Here is a 27252-nt window from a genome sequence, read left to right as displayed (position 1 = left end):
GCAAGGCTGCCCACTCTCTCCATATCTCTTCAATATAGTACTCGAAGTTCTAGCCAGAGCAATAAGACAACAAAAGGAGATCAAGGGTATCCAAATGGGAAAGGAGGAAGTCAAATTATCCCTCTTTGCAGATGATATGATAGTGTACATAAGTGACCCTCAAAACTCCACCAGAGAACTCCTAAAGCTGATAAACACCTTCAGCAAATTGGCTGGATACAAAATTAACTCAAAAAAGTCTGTAGCCTTCCTATACACAAATGACAAGCTTACAGAGGAAGAAATTAGGAAAACCACACCCTTCACATTAGCCACAAGCAATATAAAATATCTAGGAGTTACCCTAACTAAGCAAGTGAAGGACTTGTATGAAAAAAATTTCAAAACTCTGAAGAAAGAGATTGAAGATGACCTGAGAAGATGGCATGATCTTCCTTGCTCATGGATCGGGAGAATTAACATAGTAAAAATGGCCATCCTACCAAAAGCAATCTACAGATTCAATGCAATCGCTATCAAAATAACTACACAATTTTTTAAAGACATTGAAGTTCAATTCTGAACTTCATATGGAAAAACAAAAAACCCAGAATAGCTAAAACAATCTTGTACAATAAAAGATGCTCCGGAGGAATCTCCATACCTGATCTCAAACTGTACTATAAAGCAATAGTACTTAAAACAGCATGGTACTGGCACAGCAATAGGCTGGTTGATCAGTGGAATCGAATCGAAGACCCAGATATGAATCCACACACATATGGTCACTTGATTTTGACAAAGGAGCCAAATCCATTCAATGGAAAAAGGATAGCATCTTCAACAAATGGTGCTGGTCTAACTGGAGGTCTATGTGTAAAAAAATGAAACTGGACCCATATTTGTCACCTTGCACAAAACTCAAATCCAAGTGGATTAAAGACCTCAACATAAAACCAGAGACACTAACTCACTTAGAAGAAAAAGTGGGAAAGAGCCTGGAACATATTGGCACAGGAGACAACTTCCTGAACAGAACACCAACGGCCCAGGCCTTAATGTCAACCATTAATAAATGGGACCTCATGAGGCTGAGAAGCTTCTGTAAGGCAGGAGACACTGTCAAGAGAACAAAGCGACAGCCTACAGACTGGGAAAAAATCTTCACCAACCCTACATCTGACAAAGGTCTAATATCCAAAATATATAAAGAACTCAAGAAATTAAACACCACCAAACCGAATAACCCAATTGAGAAATGGGGCTTGGAACTAAACAGAGAATTCTCAACAGAGGAGTATCAAATGGCTGAGAAACACTTAAAGAAATGCTCAACCTCCTTAGTCATCAGGGAAATGCAAATCAAAACAACTCTGAGATTCCATCTTACACCCATCAGAATGGCTAAGATCAAAAATTCAAGCGACACCACATGCTGGCGAGGATGTGGGGAGAGAGGAACACTCCTTCATTGCTGGTGGGAATGCAAACTAGTACAGCCACTTTGGAAATCTATCTGGTGCTATCTCAGAAAAATGGGAATAGGGCTTCCTCAAGACCCAGCTATTCCACTCCTTGGAATATACCCAGAAGATGCTCCAGCACACAACAAGAAAATTTGCTCAACCATGTTCATAGCAGCCTTATTCATAATAGCCAGAACATGGAAACAGCCTAAGTGTCCCTCAGTAGAAGAGTGGATAAAGAAACTGTGGTACATATACACTATGGAATACTACTCAGCTATTAAAAACAAGGAATTCCCGAAATTTGTGGATAAATGGATTGAGCTAGAAATGATCATAATGAGTGAGTTAACCCAGAAGCAGAAAGAATCAAATGGTATATACTCACTTATATCTGCATACTAGCCCAAGGGGCATGTCCCACGAAAGCCTTCACTTACCAGGAAACTGGGACAGAGGGGAAGGCATCCTATTGGGACTCTAAATGAGAGACGCATGGGAGAACAGCAAAATAAAAGGATCCAGAGGGTCCTAGAAATCTACAAGTAGAACAATATGATAGGCAGATTTGGGCCCAGGGGTCCCGCTCAAACTAAGGCACCAGCCAAGGACAATACAGGAGGTAAACTTTAAACCCCTTCCCAGATCTAGCCAATGGTCAGAATATTCTCCACAGTTGAGTGGAGAGTGTGATACGACTTTCTCACATACTCTGGTGCCTCACATTTGACCATGTCCCCTGGAGGGGGAGACCTGGTGGTACTCAGAGGAAGGACAGCAAGTAGCCAAGAAGAGACTTGATACCCTATGAGAATATATAGGGGGACGTAATCCCCCTCAGGAACAGTCATAGGGGAGGGGAATAATGGGAAAATGGGGGGGGGGAGGAATGGGAGGATACAAGGGATGGGATAAACATTGAGATGTAACAAGAATAAATTAATAAAAAAAATAAAAAATAAAAAATAAAAAAAATAAAAAAAAAATAAAAAAGCCTCAGAGAAAAATTATGGCTCCATTTGGCACATTTGATTCATCACTCTGGCAGTTCTAGCTCTCCTTAATCTGAAGAATATTTCCTAAAAGGTTAAATAATTCCAATCAATGGATTTATAATTGTTACTTATTTCCCATCCCCCCCCATAAACTTCCATTGTACAAAAAAAAAAAAAAAAGCCAATACTCTTAGAGTGTTTTGTGCGTTCTATGAAATGAATGCTTTCTTTGGTTTACAAAGTATACACGTGAGAATTTAATATTTACATATTCAAAACCAGTGATGATTCAAACTGGTATCCTTCATTTGACTATGTACCCTATAAAAACAGTGAGATAGTTTACAACTAGACATTCTAAGTCAGCTTTTCTGGTCCTCTTCATTGAAATGTATGCAACTGTATAATATTCTTTCTAGTTTGAGTTTTTAAGTACCAGCGTGCCTCAATTACAGACGTTCACAGGCAGCTAGAACTTAATCAGAAGTGCCTCCCGGTTGGATTGGCTGACTGCAGCATAATTTTAATTTAACATTTGAGAGTATGGCATTAAACAGATGCACCATTACATTCTTGGGTGGTTACAACTGAGTGTGTTCCAATTAGACAATTATCCATATGCCAATCAAGTGGAAACACTCCAGCGGACAACAAGCAGGTAAATAAATGCTGCACCTGACATGGCTTGATATTTCTAGGCCATGGATTTAATAAGATCATTTGTAATGCTCTTTGGGGATGGAGAGCATGGTGTTTAATGGGTCTTCCTCTCTAACAAATTCAAAGAGCACTACAAATGTTATTTGGAGCCCTAGACTGAGTGAGGTCACATTTCCATTTTTACAAAAGGGAGGGTCATAGGCACATGGGTGTCATGTGCCTGAGGTCACTTTGTCTAGGGAGATTGCACAACTCAAGTTTCTTACCTCAAACTGCAATTTCTACCTTGGCGAGCATGGTGCACCATCAGTCTTAAATGGAGATCCGAACAACCCTCCTAGTAAGGATGTGAACTTAGGTGTTCATCATTCTGAGGAGTGAGCCTGAGGGAGATGTTACTGTGAGCATGTCTGTGAGCAGTATGGTGGGGCTGACCTTCCCTTCAAAAACCACAAAGCCTTCCCAGTGTTTTTGTTTTGTAAATCGTGTAATTTTGCAACCAAAGTAATGTTAGTCGATGACACAAGGCTAGATTCTGTGGATGCCAGAGACTACAGTGTATGTGACTTGTATAAAGCAGACCAACCCCACTGCACTGGAAGCAGGCACTTGCAGTGCTCAGAGCTCGGGGCTCTCTGGCAGCCTAGAGCATGGCTGGGGGACAAGAGGTGGTGGATGTCACAAATGGCGAAGCCTTGAAGTGCAGTGCTGATTGTCTGTCTTCCCTGGTGGCAGGAGTTCATATCCTTTCTAAAGTTAGGCTTATTTAAGTTCGTGGCATCATGACACTAGCTGGAGCTCTGGTCAAAGCGACTGACCCACTGACTCCCCCTTCCTCTCCCCCCTCTCTCCCTCTCCCCCTCCCTCTCCATTTAGCCCTAAAACAATCTGCTAATATCTAGTCCTCAGTTGACCATGGGCTTCCTGCTGGGTTGGAGAACATGGGGGTTACAGAAGGAAAGTAAACTCAGGGACCCTGTCTTCAAAATGCTGGGTCACAGGGATATAAATATAAACTAATGGGAGGACGTAGTATACTCAAATAATGACTGTAGCCAGTGTCCTTTACAGAGGAATCCAGGAAGTTTGAGCTGGTCAGTAGAACAGGCTCCGGGCTCTCCTTGGAATCACTTGTTGCACTAGTACCTAGCCACTGGATCTTTGAATCCTTGGGATGTCGTGAATTTCAACTCGACACGTTCAGTCATTTTGATTCAGGCTATTTCTACCTTCATAGATTTGCTACACATCTGATGCTCCCCTCAGTGGAGCATGTTTTGAAGGACAGTAGAATATCACCTGAGGAAGTGAGGCCATGAAGTTCCTGAAGGGATTTCCACTCAAGGCCATGGTGGGTGTGACCGGATGGTCTACTGGAGCAGCACTTTGAATGGCTCCGTGGCAATGCCTATAAGCATCCGGTTTTGCTGTGTCTATATGCCTCGTCTCCAACCTGGTTTCCTCAATCATTTCAGCCTACAACATGACTTTCCATAGAGCCAGCCCTGTCAGCTGCTACAGCTCCTTAACCCTTTCATTCCGGGGCTCTTCAGACTTGCTACCCTGTCACTCTGCTTCGGTTCCCATTGATACTAAACCTGTGGAGGGATGCTAACTTTGGGCCCTGCTGAGGAGGCCAGTTTATCTGAGCATGTTTTACTCTGGGCCTGAAAAATCCTGAGCCAGTCTCCAACCAGGAGGAAAAGTTGAGGTGTAGACATCTGATGCATATGCTCATGACCTGAGAGGAAGGCTATACCTCAATGCAAGCATGTGGGGTGGTGATTCTGACACAGGAGGGAAACGGGGCTCAGGGGAAGGATTGGCATTTGCCATCCAGTCCCTGCAAAGGAAGAGATGGCACTAGCTGGAATTTTCTCATTGCGAGAGGCGCAAAGACTACCGAAGATCTATTCTTGTTGGAAATGTCATCTGCTCCCACCTGGGGAATAAAAATGCACTTCAATTTATGCCAAGTTGAGGGGAACCACGCCTGTGGCCCTTGTATCAATCCTGACACCTCCCTTTCTCTGCTTCTGGCAGGGTGACCCCTGGGGGAGGGACATGTCCTAGAGAGAGCTCCTCATTCCGATGACTGATAACGGGGATGCTGGATCTTAGAAATGAAATTGTGTTCAGAGCTAATATCCTATTACACCAGGCTATACATATTTAATTCCTTGGGCCTTTCCTCATAAATCAATTCCTCAAGGCCCTTAATCTCGTCAATATCTTTCCTGATATTGAATTTTAAATGCCATTCTCATTGCTAGGCAGAAAGGCAATCTCTTGTTGTTGATGGGATAAGGCTTCATTTAAAGCCCAGGGATGCCTGGGGCATGGTCCTGTCCTCTGACCTCCCTATTAAGACCCTAATGCCAGAGCTGAAAGGCCCCAGGTGCAGGCCTGCTGGGGATCCACCCTTGACAGGTCAAGACTATGAACCTGGGGGCAAGTCGATTGGTACCCAGGTTGCTTGGGAAGCTAGGGAGACTAGTGAGAATGCAGAAACAGGGTTTCGGTCCTCATTGTGGGGGGTGTTCTGAAACATAGAGCAATTTGTTTCAGTTTGCTGGCAGATTCTGCTCCCCAAGTCTGAGAAAGGGCACAAAATGAAAGATGTTTGTGTACACCTGAGAGAGAGCTTCTAAGGTATGTGGGTCAGGAAGAGGAGAAGAGGGAAGAACCCTCAGAAAATGGTACCTCTGAACTGAAGCACCTCAAACTCATGGGGTTGGCCTTTAATAAAATAGGATTTCCTCTGTTATAGAGAGATGTGTCTGTGTGTGTGTGGGGGGGGGTGTCCAAGAAACCTTTGAATAAATCAAAATTTCCAGAGAAGGTATAATTTTTATAAGACTGAAAGAGCCACAGGGACTATGGGAAAATGTAGGTAGCCACTAAAATACAAGACCGGAGGGTCTAAGGTTGTGGGAAGTGAGAAGGGTCCCCACCTCCAAGCTGCCTGACCGAGGCTCAGGAGTTAGATATAGAGATACTTAATTTTAACACAATAACTAAACAAAGGTTTGCTCATTATCGCAGTATACTAACTCGCAAGTCTATGCAAAATCAGCAATAAACTCCTACCAAATCTGTGGATCTAAATGCTAAAGGATGGGTCCCAGCACGGCTGAAACTTAAATTAGACGTGTACAGCCTTCAGATTAGTACATTCCACTGTTCCATAAAGATGTTTACATTGCACCATGTGCCCATCTTTGAGTCCCTCCCCAGTCTACCCTCACACTCAGGCTCACACTGGCACACGCAGGAGTGTCTTCCACATTCATTAAAAAGATTCATTATCAGTGCGCTCTCTCTCTCTCTCTCTCTCTCTCTCTCTCTCTCTCTCTCTCTCTCTCTCTCCCTCCCTCCTTCCCTCCCTCCCTCCCTCCCTCCGTCCATCTCTCCCTGTGGGTGTGGGTGTGGGCCTGCTATATGTTTATGCGCATGTCATGTGTGCTGGAGCCTGCAGAAGCTACAGGGGGGCATCGAATCCTCTGGAATCAGAGTTACAGGTGGTTGTGAACCACCCTGGGAGTGCTGGGAGCTGAACCTAGGTTCTTAAGAGCAATAAGCACTTTTAGCTCCTGAGCCATTTCTCTAGGCCCGAACACACAAGATTTTGTTGTTTTGGCTCAGTCATTTATTCTTGCTTTGACACTGCATATATTTCACATGCCAACAACAGATTCAAAATAAACAGTGACACTGCAGTTACTACAGAGCCACATCTAACCACCCAACAGGACAACTTTGCTTAAAATGTAAAAGTGAGACAGAGAACCATGAAACCCTGTCTTTTTTTTTTTTTTTAAATGGGAAGTACACATTTTAGTTACTGTGTGAAGCACTTGTATCAATATTACTATATTGAAAATTGCAGTGGATGTGTGTTGTTTTAGATTGTTTGCTTTGAAACTAAGAGACAATTTGGTGTCACACCCATGGCACGATCAGCATTTGCCTACACGGTGCCTTTGTATTTGTTTGGCTTTATTGCAATATGTTTTTATTTGGGAGATGATGATGTGTGAACTTACTTAGTTTACTGACAGAGAGGATCAAAGTTCATATTGGCAGGTTCATAAAACTATAGAATTAGCTGGTGTGGTTTCTTTTTATTGCACCCATATCTCATTCTTATAGACATAAAAACATATAAATATAGCTGAAGTTCACGATAACACTATCTCAAGCCTGCATATATTTCTTGGTCATTATTATCAATTTCATTTCATTTCCAGCACAGGAAACAATGGCATTTAGAGAGCGAAAGGCTTACAAAGGATGTGCTCCTACTTCCTCCTGGGGCCAGTCCATCATGGATGAGAGGTAAATCGTGACCTTGGCTCATCAGCCAGGAGTTTGTAGGAACTGTCTCATCTGATGAGGTTTTAAATACTGTACAGTTTACTTGAATATCCCCTTGGGAAGAGTTTGTGGGAAAGATAGATCATTTTTGGCATTCATGTAACCCACTGGGGTTATTAGTCACGATACCCTATGTTCCTAGGAAGCAACCTCATTCTGAAGAGAAACAGGGCTCAGGCTTGGCGGAAGGGCAGATCAGCCCCACACCAGCATTTGGGAGGCTGGGCTGTGCAGCCTCCCTGAGCAGCCCACTCGCATGTCCCATCTTCCCTTTTTATTCATCATGCTACCATCAAAATGTCCTCATAAGGACTGAGGTAGCACTGCAGAGCAACATGGCAGTTAATTTCTTCACTACTGAGCAAAGAACAAGAGATGCAGACGTGGTTGGGGAGGCTTTAAAACCTATCTTCTCTTCTCAGATGTGTTTTCTTCACGGTGTAATTTGCAGGGTCATCTCAGTGTCCTGATTTTCATTGTCTTCAGAAGTTAAATAAACAATATTTACCAGTGGGATATTATGAGACCAAGGAATATCCACTAAGTATTGTGAGGTTCCATGAGTGGCCAAAGGTACTGAGTTAAATAAAACACTGTCATTATCTTCTTTGTAAAAAAATGGCAGTGCATGACCCAGCCAGGTCAAGTGGCTTTTAACAGACATGAGTGGGCGGTTCTGGGGATTGCAGATTGGTACTTGGAAGGAAAGGTCTGTTGTCTGGCTCTACCCTACGCATGCTAGTTGTCTCCCTTAAGCTGGTTTCCAAAACACAGGCAGCCAACCTGACATGAATTAACATCATTCATGCGGTTCACAAGAGGGGTCAAACGCCCTGTTGAAGTGGGGATGGACAGCGTCATCCTCTCCCTTGCCTGCACTAGCAGCTCCTCTGCAGATGCTAACCCCATTTGCTGACACATGTTTATTCTTATCACTCCCCGCCCCCCAACCCCTGATGTTACGTGAGTTGGTTATCACCCTAACCTCTGGACACATGTACAGAAATTTACAATATTAACTTGCTTTCCAAGCCAGGCTGGCCCATTTACTTTAATCATAGGAAGATCTGATTGAACAGATGGGTCTTGCAGTGGGCTGCGAAGGCTAAAGAGATATCTTCTTTTCTTTGTAGCATTTCTAACTCGGTCATGGCGAGACAGGCAAGTTAGAAAACATTGCACTGACTTGAGGACACATGCCTGTGGCCTCCTTTAGAGGGGTCTTTTGTAAGTGATCTTGGGTATCATCTGCTTTGGGCACTAGCTAGCCAACCCAGAGTTAATTCTTACATTGTCAGCAGCGATGGCTGTTACCACCATACTGTCCTCGTTGATACAATGCTAGGATTTTTAACTGGAGTAGGCACATGTATAGGAGAGAATTTCAACTCTCTCCCCTACCACCCTCACCTCAGTTCTGAGGATTAAATCTACAGCCTTGTACAGGTACATGCTGTACAAGCTTTCTAACACTGAGATGTACTTCTAACCTTTTATATGCTTTGTATTTCGTGAAAAGGTTTTTTCAAAACTGTACAAGGTGGCCTTGAACTCGCTCTGTAGCCCAGTCAGGCCAAGGAGAGAAACACAGCCCATATTGGGTAATCTGAAGCTTCAGGTGGCTCCAGAACAAACTTCATAAAGAAACAGGCACATTTCCTTTTCATAAAGGAAGTGGACATGGAGGAAGTCTGCTAACTTCCCTAAACCTAAACCTTCTCAGTTATTTTTATTTATTTATTTATTTATTTAGTAGTCTTTTAAAATTTTTTTATTAATTTATTCTTGTTACATCTCAATGGTTATCCCATCCCTTGTATCCTCCCATTCTTCCCTTCCTCCCATTTTTCCCATTATTCCCCTCCCCTATGACTGTTCCTGAGGGGGATTTCCTCCCCCTGTATATGCTCATAGGGTATCAAGTCTCTTCTTGGTAACCTGCTGTCCTTCCTCTGAGTGCCACCAGGTCTCCCCCTCCAGGGGACGTGGTCAAATGTGAGGCACCAGAGTACGTGTGAAAGTCATACCACACTCTTCACTCAACTGTGGAGAATGTTCTGCCCATTGGCTAGATCTGGGTAGGGGTTTAGACCCAGATATGAATCCACACACATATGGTCACTTGATTTTTGACAAAGAAGTCAAATCCATTTAGTGGAAAAAAGATAGCATCTTCAACAAATGGTGCTGGTCTAACTGGAGGTCTATGTGTAAAAAAAATGCAACTGGACCCATATTTGTCACCTTGCACAAAACTCAAATCCAAGTGGATTAAAGACCTCAACATAAAATGAGAGACACTAAGTCACTTAGAAGAAAAAGTGGGGAAGAGCCTGGAACATATTGGCACAGGAGACAACTTCCTGAACAGAACACCAACGGCCCAGGCCTTAATGTCAACAATTAATAAATGGGACCTCATGAGGCTGAGAAGCTTCTGTAAGGCAGGAGATACTGTCAAGAGAACAAAGTGACAGCCTACAGATTGGGAAAAGATCTTCACCAACCCTACATCTGACAAAGGTCTAATATCCAAAATACAGAAAGAACTCAAGAAGCTAAACACCACCAAACCAAATAACCCAATTGAGAAATGGGGCTTGGAGCTCAACAGAGAATTCTCAACAGAGGAATATCAAATGGCTGAGAAACACTTAAAGAAATCTCAACCTCCTTAGTCATCAGGGAAATGCAAATCAAAACAAATCTGAGATGCCATCTTACACCCATCAGAATGGCTAAGATCAAAAATTCAAGTGACACCACATGCTGGCAAGGATGTGGGGAGAGAGAATACTCCTTCATTGCTCATGGGAATGCAAACTAGTACAGCCACTTTGGAAATCTATCTGATGCTATCTCAGAAAAAAATGGGAATAGGGCTTCCTCAAGACCCAGCTATTCCACTCCTTCTCAGTTATTTTAATACATTAGACCAATTTAGAATACTACCCTTTAGCACTCTCATAGTAACTATGGGCCCCAGTCTCCATGTTCCTCCTCCTGGGTCACTTCTCCCAGGTCAGGGGGGAGGGAGGGAGGGAGGGAGGGCGAGAGAGAGCGAGAGAGAGAGAGAGAGAGAGAGAGAGAGAGAGAGAGAGAGAGAGAGAGAGAGAGAGAGAGAGAGAGAGAGAGAGAGAGTGTGTGAAAGCAGATAAAAAAAAAAAGCCATTTCTCTGAGGACCAGTCTGTCCTATTACAGCTGGTTAGCCTCTGGACTATTCCAGATTCACTTGCTTTAAACTGCAGATTCTTTTCGTCATCATATTCTTCCTCCTCCTTGTCATTATCATCACCACCACCATCATCATCCTTGTCACCATCATCATCATCACCACCACTACTATCATCATCATCATCATCATTGTCCTTCTCATCACCAGTGAGTCAGGGTTTTACTATGTCGGCCACGCTGGTCTTGCCTCCCTCTACAGCCTAGCCTGGCCTCAAATGCCAGATCTTCCTGCCTCAGTCTCTGAGTGCCATCACTCCTAGCTGAACTAGGAGAAATAATGGCCTCAACAACAGAAGACCTCAACGAACATAGCAATTATAACTATATCCATAGAGAAGAGTGGCCCAAATCCCCTTCCTGCTTCCCACAGCCCTCTGGGTAGCAGAGACCACACTAGCCTTACAAGCGCATTGAGAAGCGCCCCCTTCCCCTCCCCTTTTCTCGGTGTGAGCTCTAAAGAGCAGCAGCACCTGTGCTTGGACAGATGGAGAAATTGCCCCACATTCAGCGATCTGTATCTTTTCCTGGAATACACAACTTAGCTGCTAGCTCAATTTTCAGGAACTAGATCAGCCAGACTCTCAGTTTCTTGATTTGATATTGATAAGATACTTGACCCTACAAGTTTCATTACCTCAGTTTAAAAATGTGTCCCAAAGGCATTCTTGCTGTCCCCATACGCCCATCTCTGTTGGGTTTATGAGTATAACCCTGTTTGCATTTTTATTATTATTTACCGGGCTCTAATTTCCAACTGGCCCAAAACTTTTTTCTATTTTATTTATCTTTCAAATAAACAGTATTTGTTGGTGTGTGCTACACTGTAGCATTTTATAATCTGCATCTGTCTTCCTTTGTGTTCATTTGATTTTCAACAGGAGGCACATGCTTTTGTCACTGTTTCCAGTGAGAGTTCCCATGCTTACCAGTGAGACCCACTCAATGGACACCTAAGTGACACTTGTCTTTGAATAGAGAGGTGGTGACAGACCTAAGAAACAGACTGTAGCTATATGGGGTGGAGGTGGGATCAGCAGAATAAATCAAGAGAACAGAACAGAAAGTTCCGGGAAGCAGGCAGCGGCAGGACTGGCCCTTCATACACGGTCAGGACTGTAATACTCCCTTCCTGGAAATCTATGACAAAGGCTTGCATTTATTTTCACCTTAGGCTTCAGGGGCCTTTGAAAAAATTTTTTGTGTCCATTTGCTAAAATTATCCCCTGTGCATGTTTGTGGAGATGAGCAATAAAAGAGAAGAGAGAAACGAAAGTTGGGGGGGGGAGCAGATAGGGAAGGGAGAGGGAGGGGGCGGAGAAAAGGGCAGAGGTGAAGATGGAGAGGTGAAGGGAGAAATAGAGACAGACAGACAGATAGACACAAAAACTAGATAGGAAACTGCCAAACTGAGAAAGTAGCCTCCTGACGGGAACTTCGTGGTGCCTGTGTTCTCACTCATCAGCTGACTAAAGTGGGTGGTCTATAAAATAAGGGCCAGATTGGGCAGTAACTCTGTTTAAGTTTCCCTTGATGACGATTCAGGGTGCTTTGTTAAACAGAGGAGAAAACATAGTCTTTAACTAACCATCTAACATCTTGGAATTGAATTCCCAATTCTATACTTCGGTTACAGCTGCAGAAGCTTTAAACCGACTACGTTTGGCTATCCCATTGGTCAATATTCCAGTGTGATTAGTGTTATATCCTTTTATGTGCATAAAGAAAAAGAGACTTTGGAAGGGTAAAGGCAGATGTTAGTTAATTAACTAGCTGGGAAGTGATACTATGAAGTATACACAAATATCATATATAATGTAATGCATTATATATAATATAAATATATATTTCATAGTATATAATATATATTCTTCATGTCTCTAAGTTTTCTTCAGTGAAGTATACATTTTTGACAGAATGAAAGAGTAAAAACCAAGATGCCAAACAAACTCCAACCACCATCTCTGTTTTTCTTCTGCATGTATTCCATACCTATTCAAATAAACATATCCCTCTATCTTCCTACTTTTATCTTCACTCTCTCCCTGTCTTCTCTCCTCTTCCCAGGCTTCATTTCACATGAGAAGGAAGTTGGGCAGTTGCTCTAATCCCACTGTTGCCTCTTCTAAGCAGCTGCACAGAGAAAGCCTGGAGCAGGATGCTCTCCCAACTGTGGCCCAGTTCTGGAGGCAGATAACAGCATCAGGCAGGGACGGGATACCTGCTATGTGCAGGCAGTCACCGTGCCAGTGGGCTCAGGGCTTTATGGTGAGTGAGCGGGGTGCTGTGCATTGGCAGACAATAAAGAGTTGAAGTCAAGGCCAGACCGCATGGATTTAGTTTAGCATCTGTGGCTGGAAGGAGAGAGATGGCAATGGTCGAACAGTGGAGGCCAGACTGTGTCTGCGGCAAAACTCCATTTTGATTTACTACATTTAAGAAAAGACCCTTTTCACTATAAATCTGGCACTCTTAGTGTAATACTGCGCATAAGTCAGGAGGCAATTTCCAAAAGAGGCAGTGCAAGGGGAGGTCACTCAAAGGTCACCCACGCTGCTTGCCGAGTGGCACAAACGAAGGTCTGGTATTCTGACTATGCTGGCGATGGCTGCAAGGCTACTAGACAGTTGAGAGTCCTCATTGCAGAAGTCAGGAAAGGCCACAGAAGGCAAATGCTTCTAGTGGCCTGCAGGGCAGTGCCATTATTTCTACCACTGGCTCCTCCATTGATTTATCTGCTGGCCTCTTTATTTTTCAGAGCAATGATTACTAATGAGGGTGCATTTGATGATCAGATTAATTAATGGAGGCGCAAGAGAATACATGATGAGATGAGCCTCCAATCGGTAAGTTTCATTAGGGCTTCTTCCCCAGTCCCAGAAGTGAAGAAATTTATTTTCCTAATTCAATTCAATAAATTAAAGCCGTGTATATGTGATTTTCCCTTTTCTAGCTCTTCCTCTCTAATACAAAGACCAAGTGGGGGCCTGTGACAGAGAGGCAGCAAACAGGCTGCTAATGTCGTTAAATCCCCTAACACCTGGGCTCAAATGTTCCACCAGCCTTCCACTGCCATGACACATATAGTGTTTGTACAATTCTGAGGCACTGGTGTTTAAGCAAGCATGGCTCAGAAAGTGATGGCGTCACAGAAGGGACAGAGACTGTGGTCAGAGAAACTTGGGCTAGAGTTCCCACACTGCTAGGTGGCACTGTGCCTTGGGCCAGTCACTTGACTTAGAGGACTTAGTTTCTTGCCTGGAATTCCGTATGTGGGATCCTGAGATGGGGAAATAACATAAAAATGGTTTGGGGAGGTAGTTGGAGGGAGGCAATTCCTCATGAGAGGAGAGCTGCATTTGCACAGGCTGCACAGGCTGCACAGGCCCAGGAAACATGGACCAGGGCTTGCCTAGACTTAATTTTTTAAAACATGAGTAATGAACTTTATCTATCTATCTATCTATCTATCTATCTATCTATCTATCTATCTATCTATCATCTATTGTTTTTGGCCTGTCGTATTTTCAGCTAGGATACAGTGGTAACTGTAATTATAATTGCATAACTGCCTTTCAGTGTGTTCACACAGGTGATCTCATTTTCTGACAACAAATCATCAATGAGTTTGGCAGGACCCGCTGGCCAGGTGGAGAACCTGAGGCTCAGACAGTCTTCTGTTTCCAAAGCAACCCAGAAAACAAACAGTTCTGCCTCGGTCCTCCACTCGCTCGGTGGTTCCATCTTCTCCATGCCCTTGGCAATGTGGGCACAGCTTGTCTCTCTTTTCAGCATAAGATCTGTGTCCTAGGAAGACAGCAAGACCTCCAGTGGCCAGTCCTCGCCAGGAAACTGAGAAAACTCTGAGGAGGTTTCCTCTGTGCCACCATCAGGTACAGTCTTTTTGTTGTCTCATCCAGAGCCCAACAGGAAAGTGCTGTGAAAAAGCTCAAATCCCAAACAGATGTCAGGTGTGACCATTCCACACAGGCAGCCGGAGAAGCCTGGTTTGCGCTTCTTGTTCCAAATGGCTCTAACAATCTCTTCAGGACATAGAATGTGGTAAAAACACAGGCCATGTCTCTTCAGGAGATGGCTCCTCTTTTCGAAGTCTGGGAGAAGACCGTCTGCAAATGTCAGAAGACACAAGGGCTGCTGGCACACTCCACAAATGACCTCGAGGCCACTAATGAGCTTCCGTCATGCGGGCTGCTGTTGTAACACAATCAGGCCAAAGTAAGGGCAAGAGAATGGGAAGGAAATGAAAGAGCAAACCTGAGGCAGTCAAATGCAAAGACAGGGAGACTACGGCAGCCTCCAAATTAAGAGGCTCTGATGAACTGGGTGTGCTAAAGGCACGATTAGGATGTTCCTGTGTATGAGGCTTTCTGCTTCTAGTAAAATGCCAGTGACTTTTAATATGAATGTGGGGGAAACCTTGTGAGTAATTAGCGCAGAAAGAAAGGACCCAGCATCTGGGTACGTGCCATAGAATGTGGTAAACACACAGGCCATGTCTCTGTGTTGCAGCTTGCAAAGACATCGGGTTTTTGTGTGTGCATGTCTGCTTATACACACACACATCTCTTCTGAACCCTTTAAAGCTGAAGGCTTTGCGGCTTTTAAAGGCCACCTCCTTCTGCGCGTTGCTGTGAAATATCCTTGTCTCCTCCAGCGGTGCTGATCTCTGTTCTAATGTACAACGTCTTCATGCATTAAAAACAATATGATAATATTGTTAAGAAACCTTTTGCTGAATGAGTCATCCACCTGCTCATCCTGCACAGAATGCTTCTTCCTTACAATTGGACAACTGCGGTTCACGAGCTGTCTTTAGAAGGTAGATTTGCATGACGTGTTACAGCCTAAGTTCCAAACTAATCCATCTGCAGTTTTTCACATCCACCACTTGGTGTCTAGATATCTCTTAAAACACAAGTAATGATGCTACAACATTTGAATCCTTTCTTTTAGGGGGATTTCTCCTTTTCCTTTCTTCCTGTTCCGAGTTTGTGCCAGTTTCTTCAATTAGCCAACAGCAGTAGAGATGCGATGTCTTTTAAGGTATCTTCCATGCTTTTCCTCTGTCATCTTCAGCCCCGTCTAGACCATCCTGTACCTTTTAGTTTCACACAGTCCCTGGAATGGAGGCTTCTCAGAATCACCAGATTTGATTTTTATGTTCTTCCTCCTTTTCCTACACCTCTTCTCCCCTTCCCTCCCCCCCCCCCTTTTTTTGGTTACACTTCTTCCCTGTTCCAGGACCAGGAAAGAGAGGGAGTGGCTATTAGAGTTAGCCATTTCTTTTTATTGCATATTCTAGCTTTTTCAGCTCACATTTTCCGGCCATCTGTTTTACTTCACCTCTATGGTTTCAACTACTCACTAGCCCTCTCATCTTGGGCCACTGTGATGATCTGAATGAAAATGGTACCCTTAGGCCCATGAGGAGTGGCACTCTTAGGAGATGTGGCCTCGTTGGAGTGTGTCAATGGGGGTAATGCTTTGAGGTCTCAGATGTTCAAGCCAGGCCCAATGTCTCTTTCCCTTCCTGCTGTCCCGATGTAGAACTCTCAGCCACCTCTCCAGCACCATGTCTGCCTGCATGCTGCTATGCTTCCAGCCAAGATGATAATGGACTAAACCTCTGAAACTGTAAGCCAGCCCCAGTTAAATGCTTGCCTTTATAAGAGTTGCCGTGGTCATGGTGTCGCTTCATAGCAATAGAAACCCTAACTAAGAGAGTCACCATTTTTTTCTCCAAAATATACTGCTTCAGACTCCTTCCTTTTAGACAGTCACAAAACTTTCTTGCTGTTCTTCTTCTCCTGTGGATGACAATTTTTAATATCTGCCCACCTCCTCTTCTTTTATCTTGGCTACATGCTAGCTGAGTATTCAGTCAAGGACTAGATTAAAGTTAAAACCCTTGAAACAGGTTCCTGCTTAATAAGACAATGGATGTAGTGTGTGTGTGTGTGTGTGTGTGTGTGTGTGTGTGTGTGTGTGTGTGTGTGTCTTCCCTTCCTTCAGAGAGTCAACCTAAATGTCTGTCAATATCAATGAATAGACTTGTAAGAACAGTGAGAACAGAATGGGAATTCTGGAAAATCACAGTATATGACAGATTTGGGCACTTCTGGGATTCACAAGCTTTCCTTAAGATGAAGCGTCTGGTCAATACACCCTCAGGTAACTACTGTCTGGGAAGGCCTCAGGTAATATGTGCAAGAGCCTCAGCTACAGCGATGAGCATACCCACAGTTTCCAAGGGAGCAAACCAAGCCCTCACACTAAGTCTGAATGGATGGCAAACCATCATCTTGCTTGGAACAAGCCTATACATGAAAGAGAGGCTTAAACAAACACACATGCACTCACACATATACACACCACACAAATGCATACACCATAGGCACACACACATACAAAGCACACCCATACCCCCACATATACTGACTTTCACAGTACACACATGCATGCACACAAAAAAGATGCACACATACAACATACTTATACACAACACACACATACAAACAAAACATACCCATAGTTCACACAACACACACACACACTACACACACATGCATGTACATGTGTGTACAGAAAACAAAACAAACCCAAACCCAAACAATTTTGGAATTAGTAAAATTTAGTTAGGAGCAAAAAATAACTTTCAAATTTCTAAGTAGAATCCTCAAAAATATTTCATATGATAATTTAATAGTAAGATTAAAATAAGATAATATAAAAAGGCAATAACCAGAGAAGAAAGCAAACTTTTAGAAATCAAATAATATTATTACCAAGCCAAAAAGTCAACAGATAGATAACAGATAGTGTTAAAGCAGAAAATAGTAGGAAAAAGATAATTCATATCCTAGCAGGTCTATCTGACTGGCTAACATTTCAGGAAGAAATTCAACTCTAGGAATAAAAGCAGAAAATAATCAAGAAGTCAGAGACTCTGTTAGCAGCAAACTCTTCCTACATCTCTCTGCCTTTCCATCTGCATGTGCTGGTCTCCTGGCTCTGCAGTAGGGCCTTCTAAAGCTGGCTGGGAGAACCAGGACTGCTGTGCCTTTAAAAAATCTCCATCTTTTAGGAAGTAAATTTTACAAAGAAATGATCTCTTTTCCTGTTTGTCTAAAGTTGGAAACACTAAACATCTATACAACACCCCACCAATGCAGCCACATGCCATACTCTCACCGTAATCAATATCCAGCACACCACCATTCCTGCCACAACTAATGTCACCACCACAGCCAGCATGGTCACAACAGGCACCGTCATCACAACAACCAACACTGCCACCAGCCAATATCCTCACCATAGGCAACAATCTTCACCACAGCCAACGTCATCGCCACAACAGCGTTCTTACCAGAGCTGGCATTCTTTTATAGCCAACATTCGCATCATCACCAGTCAACATTCTTACCAGAGTCAGCACTCTCACCATAGCCAACATCAGTACCACAGCCAATATTCTTACCTCAGTCAATATCCTAGACACATTCTTCCCACAGCCGCCTTCGATATCACAGCCACTAATACAGCAACTGGCAACATTATCATCGTAACAAGAATTATCATTACTAGCCAATGGACAGGACATTCTCCACAGTTGAGTGGAGAGTGGGGTCTGACTTTCACACGAACTCTGGTGCCTCATATTTGACCATGTCCCCTGGATGGGGATGGGGAGGCCTGGTGGCACTCACAGGAAGGATAGCAGGCTACCAAGAAGAGACTTGATACCCTATGAGTATATACAGGGGGAGGTAATCCCCCTCAGTCACAGTCATAGGGGAGGGGAGTAAGGGGAAAATGGAGGGAGAGAGGAATGGGAGGATACAAGGGTTGGGCTAACAATTGAGATGTAATATAAATAAATTAATAAAATATACTTAAAAAAGAATTATCATTACAGCCAATATTATTACCATGGTACCACCACCACCACCACCACTACCACCACCACCACCTATATCTTCAGTACTATATAATCACTACCACTGCAGCCACCATCACCTCCATATCTGCATTATTCTGTCCTGATTTTTAACACATACATATGATGAGGGAGAGGCACGTCCTAGAAGCTTTTTTCTATGTCTATAAGAAAGTACTCACTGAGCAACCGAATGGCTTCAGCAGGCATGCAGAAGACAGGCTTAACATCTCCAAGTGACCAAATACAGTCGCTGATGCTCTGACTTCAAAATACTAGAATCTATTCCATAAATATGTATTCCAAAGTTGACCTCTCACCCAATGTTTAGCTGTGCTAACTGGGACTAATCTTACTCTACTGGAAACTTTGTATCTCTATGAAGTAGTAACATTTATCCATGTGCCATAACAAATAAAGAAAACTGTATGTATCTTCTACTCTGATGACAGAGAGAAAAATACCCACTTGATTTCTAAAGTGGTATTCATCATAATAATCCTCTTTTCCTCGTGTTGTCTTTTCTGATCTATCCTTGACAATGTTGTCCTGAGAGCTAAAAGCCCTGGGCAGTACTAATGTCAAGCGAGGACGCTGGTGAGCCATTGCTCCACACAGGCCAATGGTTCACTGGTCTACAAGAGCTGCTTTTCAAACTGTCTTTGATAATGCTATTAAAAAGCACCCGCTTAAAGGATTTATGAAGGAGCTCTAATAATCATCATTAATCATACACAGTTTTGTGATCAGCACTTTTAATGGCATCCTGTTGTCTTTTGAATATTTATTAGTCCTTGTAGCTGCCTCATGTAGGTTTCAGGATGATATCTGACTTTTCTAAAACAGGGGAAGGTATGAGTAAACTTACTAACAGGAAACCCAATAAAAAGTCTGTTAGACCCTTTGGCGGAAGACACTATACAATTTGAAAATGTAGGATGGAAATCAAGGTGACACTGAGTTCCTCCTTGGTGGTGTTAAAGTTTATTGTGCCCAGTGGTGCTGTGCAGGCTACTGGTTGTGGGATAATGGTAGAGGTAAAGACATCAGTAGCCTTACCCATCTGGGAATTCTGAGCTATATTCCTCATCTTTCAGGCAATAGTAACCATTGGTACAATAATGGCAACACAACTCGGGGAGTAACCAAAAACTCCTTGATTGGATTTGAGGCCCACTCTAGAAAAATAGATCTATGCCTAGTACTGTAAATCGAGTCCAAAACTTGTCACCGACGAGGTCTAAGCCCCTAGAGGTGAACCTGAGACATCTGATTAGCCGAATTGACATAGCATCAAAGCACAGATCTAAACATGTTTATTCCACAGACAAAGGCTACATTCAAAAAGGCATAATCAGAGAAGTTTTTCCATGTAGCTAACAGGTGAATAAAAAGACTTATGTCTACACTGATGCGGAGAAGAAAGGATAGTTGAAGGCTCTTATAAGTAAGACACTTAGAGCACACCCTTAAAACTCAGGGACCACTACAGAAGAGCGGGCAGAAATAATGTAAGAAGAGGATGGTTGTGTAAGTCCATATCCTGAGCTTGATACAGACACTGCAATCATGAAGCCATAGCAACCGTGCCCACGGGTACTGGGCCTATAGAAGTCTGGCCTGTCCTGCAGTTGGATATTGATGGACAAGGAGCTCATGGGGCCCTACCACCACTTATGCTGATCTATTCTTGGAGATGGGAAGGCATAGGCATGAGTTGTATACTCGCTGGTGATCCTACCAGGCTTTGGTTAGTTCTAAAGCCAGTAGCATATAGATTGCCACAGTAAAATTTTTTGGGGGTATAAAGCAAAGCAAAACAAAACCTGATGAATATGAGAAGGAGTTTTTTTTGTGTGTGTGTGTGTTTTTTGTGTGTGTGTGTGTGTGTGTGTGTGTGTGTGTGGCAGAGGAACTGATGAATGGGAAGGAAATAAGAGAGTGTGAGGGGGAGAGTAAGCAAATGCATTACATGTGTTAAGAAATCGTGAAAGCAATAATAAAAAACATCGGACTTTTAAGATTATGCTTAAGAATATGATATTTTGGGATATGCTCAGGAATGAAAATAAAAGTGCCACTTACATTTAGGTATTGACAAGCTACAACAAGTCCACCCATTTACCGCAGTGGCTAACAGTGACAGAGCAAACTGACTATGCCTGACTGACGAGGGGCACCTGGCACACTTCTGCAGTCTCATGGGAATTCACTAGGTTTATGCACTGTAGAAAACACAGTGGCAGTGTTTTCAGAAGGATGCTTTCTGCGCCATCCCAATCATAGATAATTATCCATGTGCCAATAAAAAGTTACATCTAAACAGAAGGCCTATAAGCGAATAGTCATAGCAAATTTGTGCATATTTATCCCACAGTGCAAACATCATAGGTGTCTATGAACAAGTGACTAGATAAATGACCTGCGGCATTTCCTTACAACAGAGGTCCACTCACTAGAACAGAAAGGGAATGGAGCACACAGCAACACAGAGGAACCTTAAATGCACGCTAAGCGAAAGCAGCCAGTCCAAAGGTCGTGAGCTGGAAGGTCCCAGAAATGACAGGCTTTAAGGGTAGATTTCAGCTCAGTGGATGCTGAGGCGGGGCTGAATGAGCAGGGACCTGAGGGAGTAGCCATGAAAGTTAACTGACAGATTGACTGTCATAGTGCTACTTACATGAATGTACGCATTTGTCAAAAGTCATAAAACTAAATGCGTCTAAAGAACAAATTTTACTGGTCCTAACAAAGCAACTCAGTGTAGCAATAGAAGATGAGCAAAGCCTGAAATATTTATTTTTTTTTATTTGTATGCCTAAAGACACAAACGAGAGTGGAAAATAAGGCACTAACCTCCTTAGCCTTCCAGCAGAGAGAGGCTAACTTAATTGCTGTCATATGGCTTGGTAAAGGCAACCATGTTACCATGGCTACAAGCTGTTATTTCCTCTTGTATGAAATGTCTAATATTATTAAATTATGACTCACGTGTAGTATAGGGTCAAACTTAGAAACAAACACTAGGACAACATCACCCAGAGGCTTTAAGAACCATGCTCCATAATGGGTTCTCTCCCCCCCCCACAAAAACATAAGAAATGGAGTCATGTCGGTGAGCATATTGGCAAGGGCATAAAAGAGGGGAAAAATCAGAAGCTTTTGGCCAAACTTGAAGGCAATTCTAAAAATTAGCTGCTACTTCTAAGGCCATTTAAGGCTATTTTTTTAATTATGGTGTGTATGGTGTGTATGTGTTGCTGTTGTAGCAATACTCTCTCAAATGTAGATGAATTACCTTATAGAGATGAGTACACATCAGAGTTAATACAAGTTAATACAAAAAACAAGCTTAGATCTTGTATGTCCTCCAGATGCTGATGATGCTGAAGGCTTGGATGCTATCAGGGCCTGATATTGGGAGGTGGGACCTTTAAGTGAGGCCTAGTAGGAGAAATTCAGGTCATTGAGATGTGCTCTTGGATTGGGGAGATCGGTACCCTGACTAGCCCTGTTCTCTCCTTTGCTTCCTGGCTGACAGAGGTGGTCAGTTCTGTTTCCCCACACCCTCTCCACCATGACATTCTACACAGGCACAGGCCCAGAAGCCACAAACCCAACTGACCATGTCCAAGATCATCTGAAGTGAAGGCATGGGTGAAACACATAAGGCTGCAGGTCCATTTGTCTCAGGTTACAATGATGTAACCTGTTACAGTGTTACAATGATGAACTGACTTTATGCTTTATAAGTTGTGAGGGTTCTTAGTGGTAAGATCCAAAGGCGCTAGTTGTGCTAATTTATTCCTATATGTCAGAACACGGTAGAAACATGAGCCGTAAAGAGCATCTACATTTTAAACATGTGTTGCCAGAGGAGTCATGCTCTGGCTCAACAACCAATAAATGAAAAGCATTTGCGAAGGCTGTGGGCACACGGCACTTCTATGTACTAAGGAGGTACCACACGCATGGCATACTGATGCAGCTCTGACTTCTGCCATGTTGTGTATGATGGCATGAACGCCACACAGCCCACAGCTCCACAGGTACCATGCTGTTCTTGCCTCTTGGCTATGGTCCTTTCATCCTCTACTCAGTACATACTGGTGAATCCCATGTGCCGGTCATGACTCTTCAGACTCTCCATCTCTTCTGTGTATTGACGGCCCAGCCTTCTCAACTACAGGGATGTGGTTATTTAGAAAAGGGGTCACTGCAAACATGACTAGCTACAACCAAGTTAGTCTGGAGCGGGTTGGACTTCTAACATAGCATGACCTGTGCTCATAGGGAAAGAAGAGCTCTGGACGCCCATACAAGGACACCATGTGGAAACCCAGTCAGAGAGCAAGGAAGCGTGTTTGCACAGTAAGGAAAGACTCAACTGCCTGCAGTCTACCAGTAACTCGGGAGAGCAGTGCCTCTCTCACAGCCTTGAAAGGAGCCAACCTTATTGATGTCTGGACCCTGAACTTGGAACCTTCTGGATGTGAGGTGTCATTTTTTCCTGCTGAATTCGAACCACATTACAAAAACAAACAAGCCTTTGTGTTAAAGTGCACCTCCTGGCAGCAGAGCAATGGGGCAAATGGAACTCTACCAGCAACGGCTCTGCTGGATGACTAAGGATTCTTAACGCTGCTCTCTGCAGAGCAGATGCATGGCTTGTGTTCTGGTGCTGAGACCCCAGCATGTGTCTCCCTGATGTAGCAGGACAAGCTCGCACACTGTAACAAGCCTCAAGGTTTTATCTACTTTTAAAGGAATTAGAGACATTCTTCTTTCTAGAGGAAAAGAGGGCCCTGCTGCCTGAAGTGTGACAGTGGCTTGCAGGCTGTGGCTGCCATGGTGATCTTTGGGGAAACGGGATTATCAGGCTGGCAAGCCCCATCCCTGCACCCTTTGTTGGGGCATATGGACAACCCTAGGAGCTTCACACAGCAGCTGCTGTATCAGCTTTCCAAGTGCAGGGACCTGAGCAATGACTGCAGTGACATTTTCCTGGCTGGCTCTGACCTCCAAATCTCACTGATTAGTCTAACACACACTGTGAACATCAACTAGTTAGGACTCAGAGCCAGGACTCAAAAAAAAAAAGCTTTAAAATGGCAAGAGATGTTGAAGATATAATCTCTACGACCTGGCCATTGCTCACTTTCCACTACGATCATATGTCTGTCTGTCTGTCTGTCTGTCTGTCTGACTGTCTCCCTCCCTCCCTCCTTCCTTCTCAGTCAGTTTTCAGGGTCTGGCTCCTGTTTTCTGGTAGTCAGCACTAATCATGAAACATGTGTGTAGGTCCTCCTTTAAGAGAATAGCAATAGGAATGTAGGGAATTAAGAAAGCTCCCAATTCACCAACTTCCCACCATCCAACAGCTTTCTCTGGTTTAAACAGAAACAATGCCCCAACCCCACGCCAGAAAGCATTGGCTGGGCTTGTATACTTAAAGGAGTAATTAAAGGACACCCATGTGCAATGAGGTAACTTAACGCTCCATTATTTTAAGTTAACTTAAAGGCCCCAGTACCTGCAGGGTATTATTGATCAACTGATGTGTTCAGACAGACACATCCATCTATGGATTTTTAAAAATTCTTATTTCCCTAACTGCCCATACTTGGGGGCTCCTCTCTCTATATTATTTCCCACAGCATGTGGCCCCTTTTCTTAATCCTCAGATCACAGCTGCCACCTTTCTAATGACTGCTACAAATTCTAGAGTCCATAGTGTCAGACCGCAGTCTGATCTTCTTCAACAAAAGCACAGCTTTTCATTCCTAAAGCTATGCAGCCCCAACTCAGGACTCACCCATTCCACCAGCAGTCACTTCTTCGTGTGTGCGGGTGTGCACACGTGTGCGTGTGTGTGCATGTGTGCGTTCCTCTGTGCAGGTATATCTGTAACATGTACATTCATGCACGCGGGGGCCAGAGCTCTATTTTTTATATCATTCCTCAGACAGCATTCATCTTGGCTTTGAAGACATGAACTAGCTAATGAGGCTGGCAAGCCAGAAAGCCCTACCCCTGCTCCTGTCTCTGCCTCCCCAGTGCTGGGACTGTAAGTGGAATCCTGCCAGAATACTCAGCTTTTTCTCATAGGTTCTGGAGACTGAATTCAGGTCATTAGACTTGCCTGGTCAGCACTCACAGACTGAGCCATCTCTCCAGACCCAACAGTCAATCCTTAAACCTGACTAGACCATATGTATAATCCAGAGATGGAAAGAATAGAGTTTGTATTGACCATAGCTTTCGTAAAGATCAGCTGTCAAGCTTTGAACTTAAAACATCTCTAAATTGTAAAACATGTTATTATAGTCAACAAGAATTTGATTGCATATCATGGAGACACACACACACACACACACACACACACACACACACACACACACACACACACACACACTTTTTTAACCTCCTTGCCCTTCACTTCCTATCCCCAGGGTGATTCGCAGCAGATTTCCTTAGCTTGACTTTTCTCCAAGGTCTGGCTTTCACAAAGCCTTAGCACTCTCCTCTGCTGTGGACTTAGCTTGTTGATCAGTCTTTCTCCTCCTTCACCCTTCCATGCCTGCAGAAACGCACACAGTCCCAGTCTCCCTGCAGCATGTGCCCCATACCTGCTGCATGCCCTGCAGGGTTTGCTGTAGGAATTGCAGCTGCTGGTCCTTGGTGAGGGTCTCTTCCGTTCGGAAGAGCTGTTCTTTCTCTTGCTTCAGCAGCTCCACCTCGTTCCTGTAGGCATCCAGCTGCCAGCGGAGACTGTCGTTCTCCTCCTTGAGGGCATAGGCCTGAGCCGCCAGGGCTGAAGGAAAAAACACAGAGAGTTTGGGGAGTTACCTTCCTGCCGGGATTGGGATGGCCTTTGGTGGGAAAGGAAGCCTCACCTAAGGTCGAGTTCACAACAACTCAGATGATAAGTGCTTATAGCCTTGCCCAGGTGCTCTTTGTTTAACTGTTTGGTGGACCACATTGGGGCTAGACAAATATTGTGAGCAAAAGCCCCGAAATCTCTTTAATCGATTCAACGTTTCCTGTCTTATATATGAATTCTTTCAATGGGCACAGGATTTATCCCTCAAAATTCCTACCTCTTGACCTCGCCCCCACAACCTGGACACCCTCATAATAAGCTGGTCAGCCATGCTCAGGGATGAGGATAACCAGAATTCCTGGCGACCAGCATGGCTAGCGCTTGACTGTCCTCTCTCTGGCTCTGTGACTGCTCAGATGCTTGGAGGGCGTCTTGCTTTCCAATAAGTGGCTGTTTCACAGGCTGAGGCATGCAGCAGCCTCCCAGGGGAGGGAAGAGCTGATAGGCACACTGCTCCTTCTTGCTCTACTGCCGGGACAAATTGCACAAATTGTTTTCGCTAACTGCTATCAGAATGGAAACCTAGTTCCACCTGCTTCACAAACAGATTAAAAGTCTTTTTTTCCCCCTACAAGGCTGTGTAGTTATTCTGTTCCTCCCTGAAAGCGAAAAGCCTCAATGTGTTGATGCAGTCTTAATTTACACAATTCCCCATCTCCTTCTCACTGAGGAATCCAGGGGGTTCACTCAGGGTCTTACGCACCTCGAGGCTACAGAGACACCTAAAGCGGAGTGAGTGACGGGTGGCATGAGATGAAGATGGCGTGGAGGAATCTGTTGCCCTGCCTCCATCTCCACGCCCTGTGGCTCCTGCAATATCACAATAGCTTGCTGGGCACTCTCACAGGAAAGCTCCCTAGTTCAGGCAGGGCCTTCGACATTTAGACTAAGTCCACTGAGTCACTCCATCAAGCCACGGGACCCAGAGCAGTGGATCACTTGTTTGCCTAAAGCAATGGAAACGGACTGCCAACGCAGCTTCCAGGCAGGTATTCCACATATATGTATAAATATATACATATATATTATATATAATTTTTATTAATTTATTCAGATTACATCTAAGTTGTTAACCCTTCACTTGTATCCTCCCGCACTTCTGGCTGACACGGCTATGTCAGTCCTTGCGAGTTCAGTTCTTAACAACTATTCAAAAACAGTATCTCCCCATACTTTCAAGTAGTGGCCCATTGGTTCTCTTCCCTTATGGAAAAGCCATTCTCCACTGCTGAAAGGAAGAGAAAAGTATGATAGCACTTGCAAAGCTTATTGCTAGAAATGTCTTCATTGTTTTGACTTAATCTATGCAAAGCTATAGTGTAGGGCCATGTTCCCGTCCCTGTTAAACTTGCAATTTCTCCTAACCTGGGGCCAGCCTGAGGTCAGCTAGCTACATGTAGGCTCCATCCCACACATGGTGATCACAGAGCTTTACTGAGGCACTCAGAGACCCAAGTGAATTCTCTTCCTAAACATCAAACATTAAACTATGTTAATAACAGTTTTACAGTTAAGTGTTTTACAGCTTTCCACTTTGCAAAAATGACAATCAACGTATAGTATGCATTGAAACAGTAATCAAACAGAGCATGCAATTAACCAGGAAACTCCCAGCATCACCCCATTAGGGATCAATTAGTCAGGAAGCATTTACTGCATGCTTCCTTATACCCAGGGCATCTGAGATCACAAAAGAAAGCATG

The 27252-nt window shown here is 43.8% G+C and overlaps 1 protein-coding gene across 2 annotated transcripts in view; it reads right to left on the bottom strand.

Annotated features, from left to right (window-relative positions):
* Enox1 (ecto-NOX disulfide-thiol exchanger 1) overlaps window positions 1-27252 on the bottom strand; it is a 218783-nt gene that overhangs the window by 68714 nt on the left and 122817 nt on the right. For both annotated transcript variants that reach the window (XM_051160858.1, XM_051160859.1), the window contains exon 9: window positions 25296-25480. In XM_051160858.1, the coding sequence (XP_051016815.1) occupies window positions 25296-25480 (185 nt within the window). The remainder of the gene's footprint in view (window positions 1-25295; window positions 25481-27252) is intronic.

Source organism: Acomys russatus, chromosome 18, assembly GCF_903995435.1.
Source record: "Acomys russatus chromosome 18, mAcoRus1.1, whole genome shotgun sequence".
In the NCBI taxonomy this organism is placed as follows: Eukaryota; Metazoa; Chordata; class Mammalia; order Rodentia; family Muridae; genus Acomys; species Acomys russatus.
Note: the sequence above shows the minus strand (reverse complement) of the source record. Positions and strands in the feature narration are given on the sequence as shown.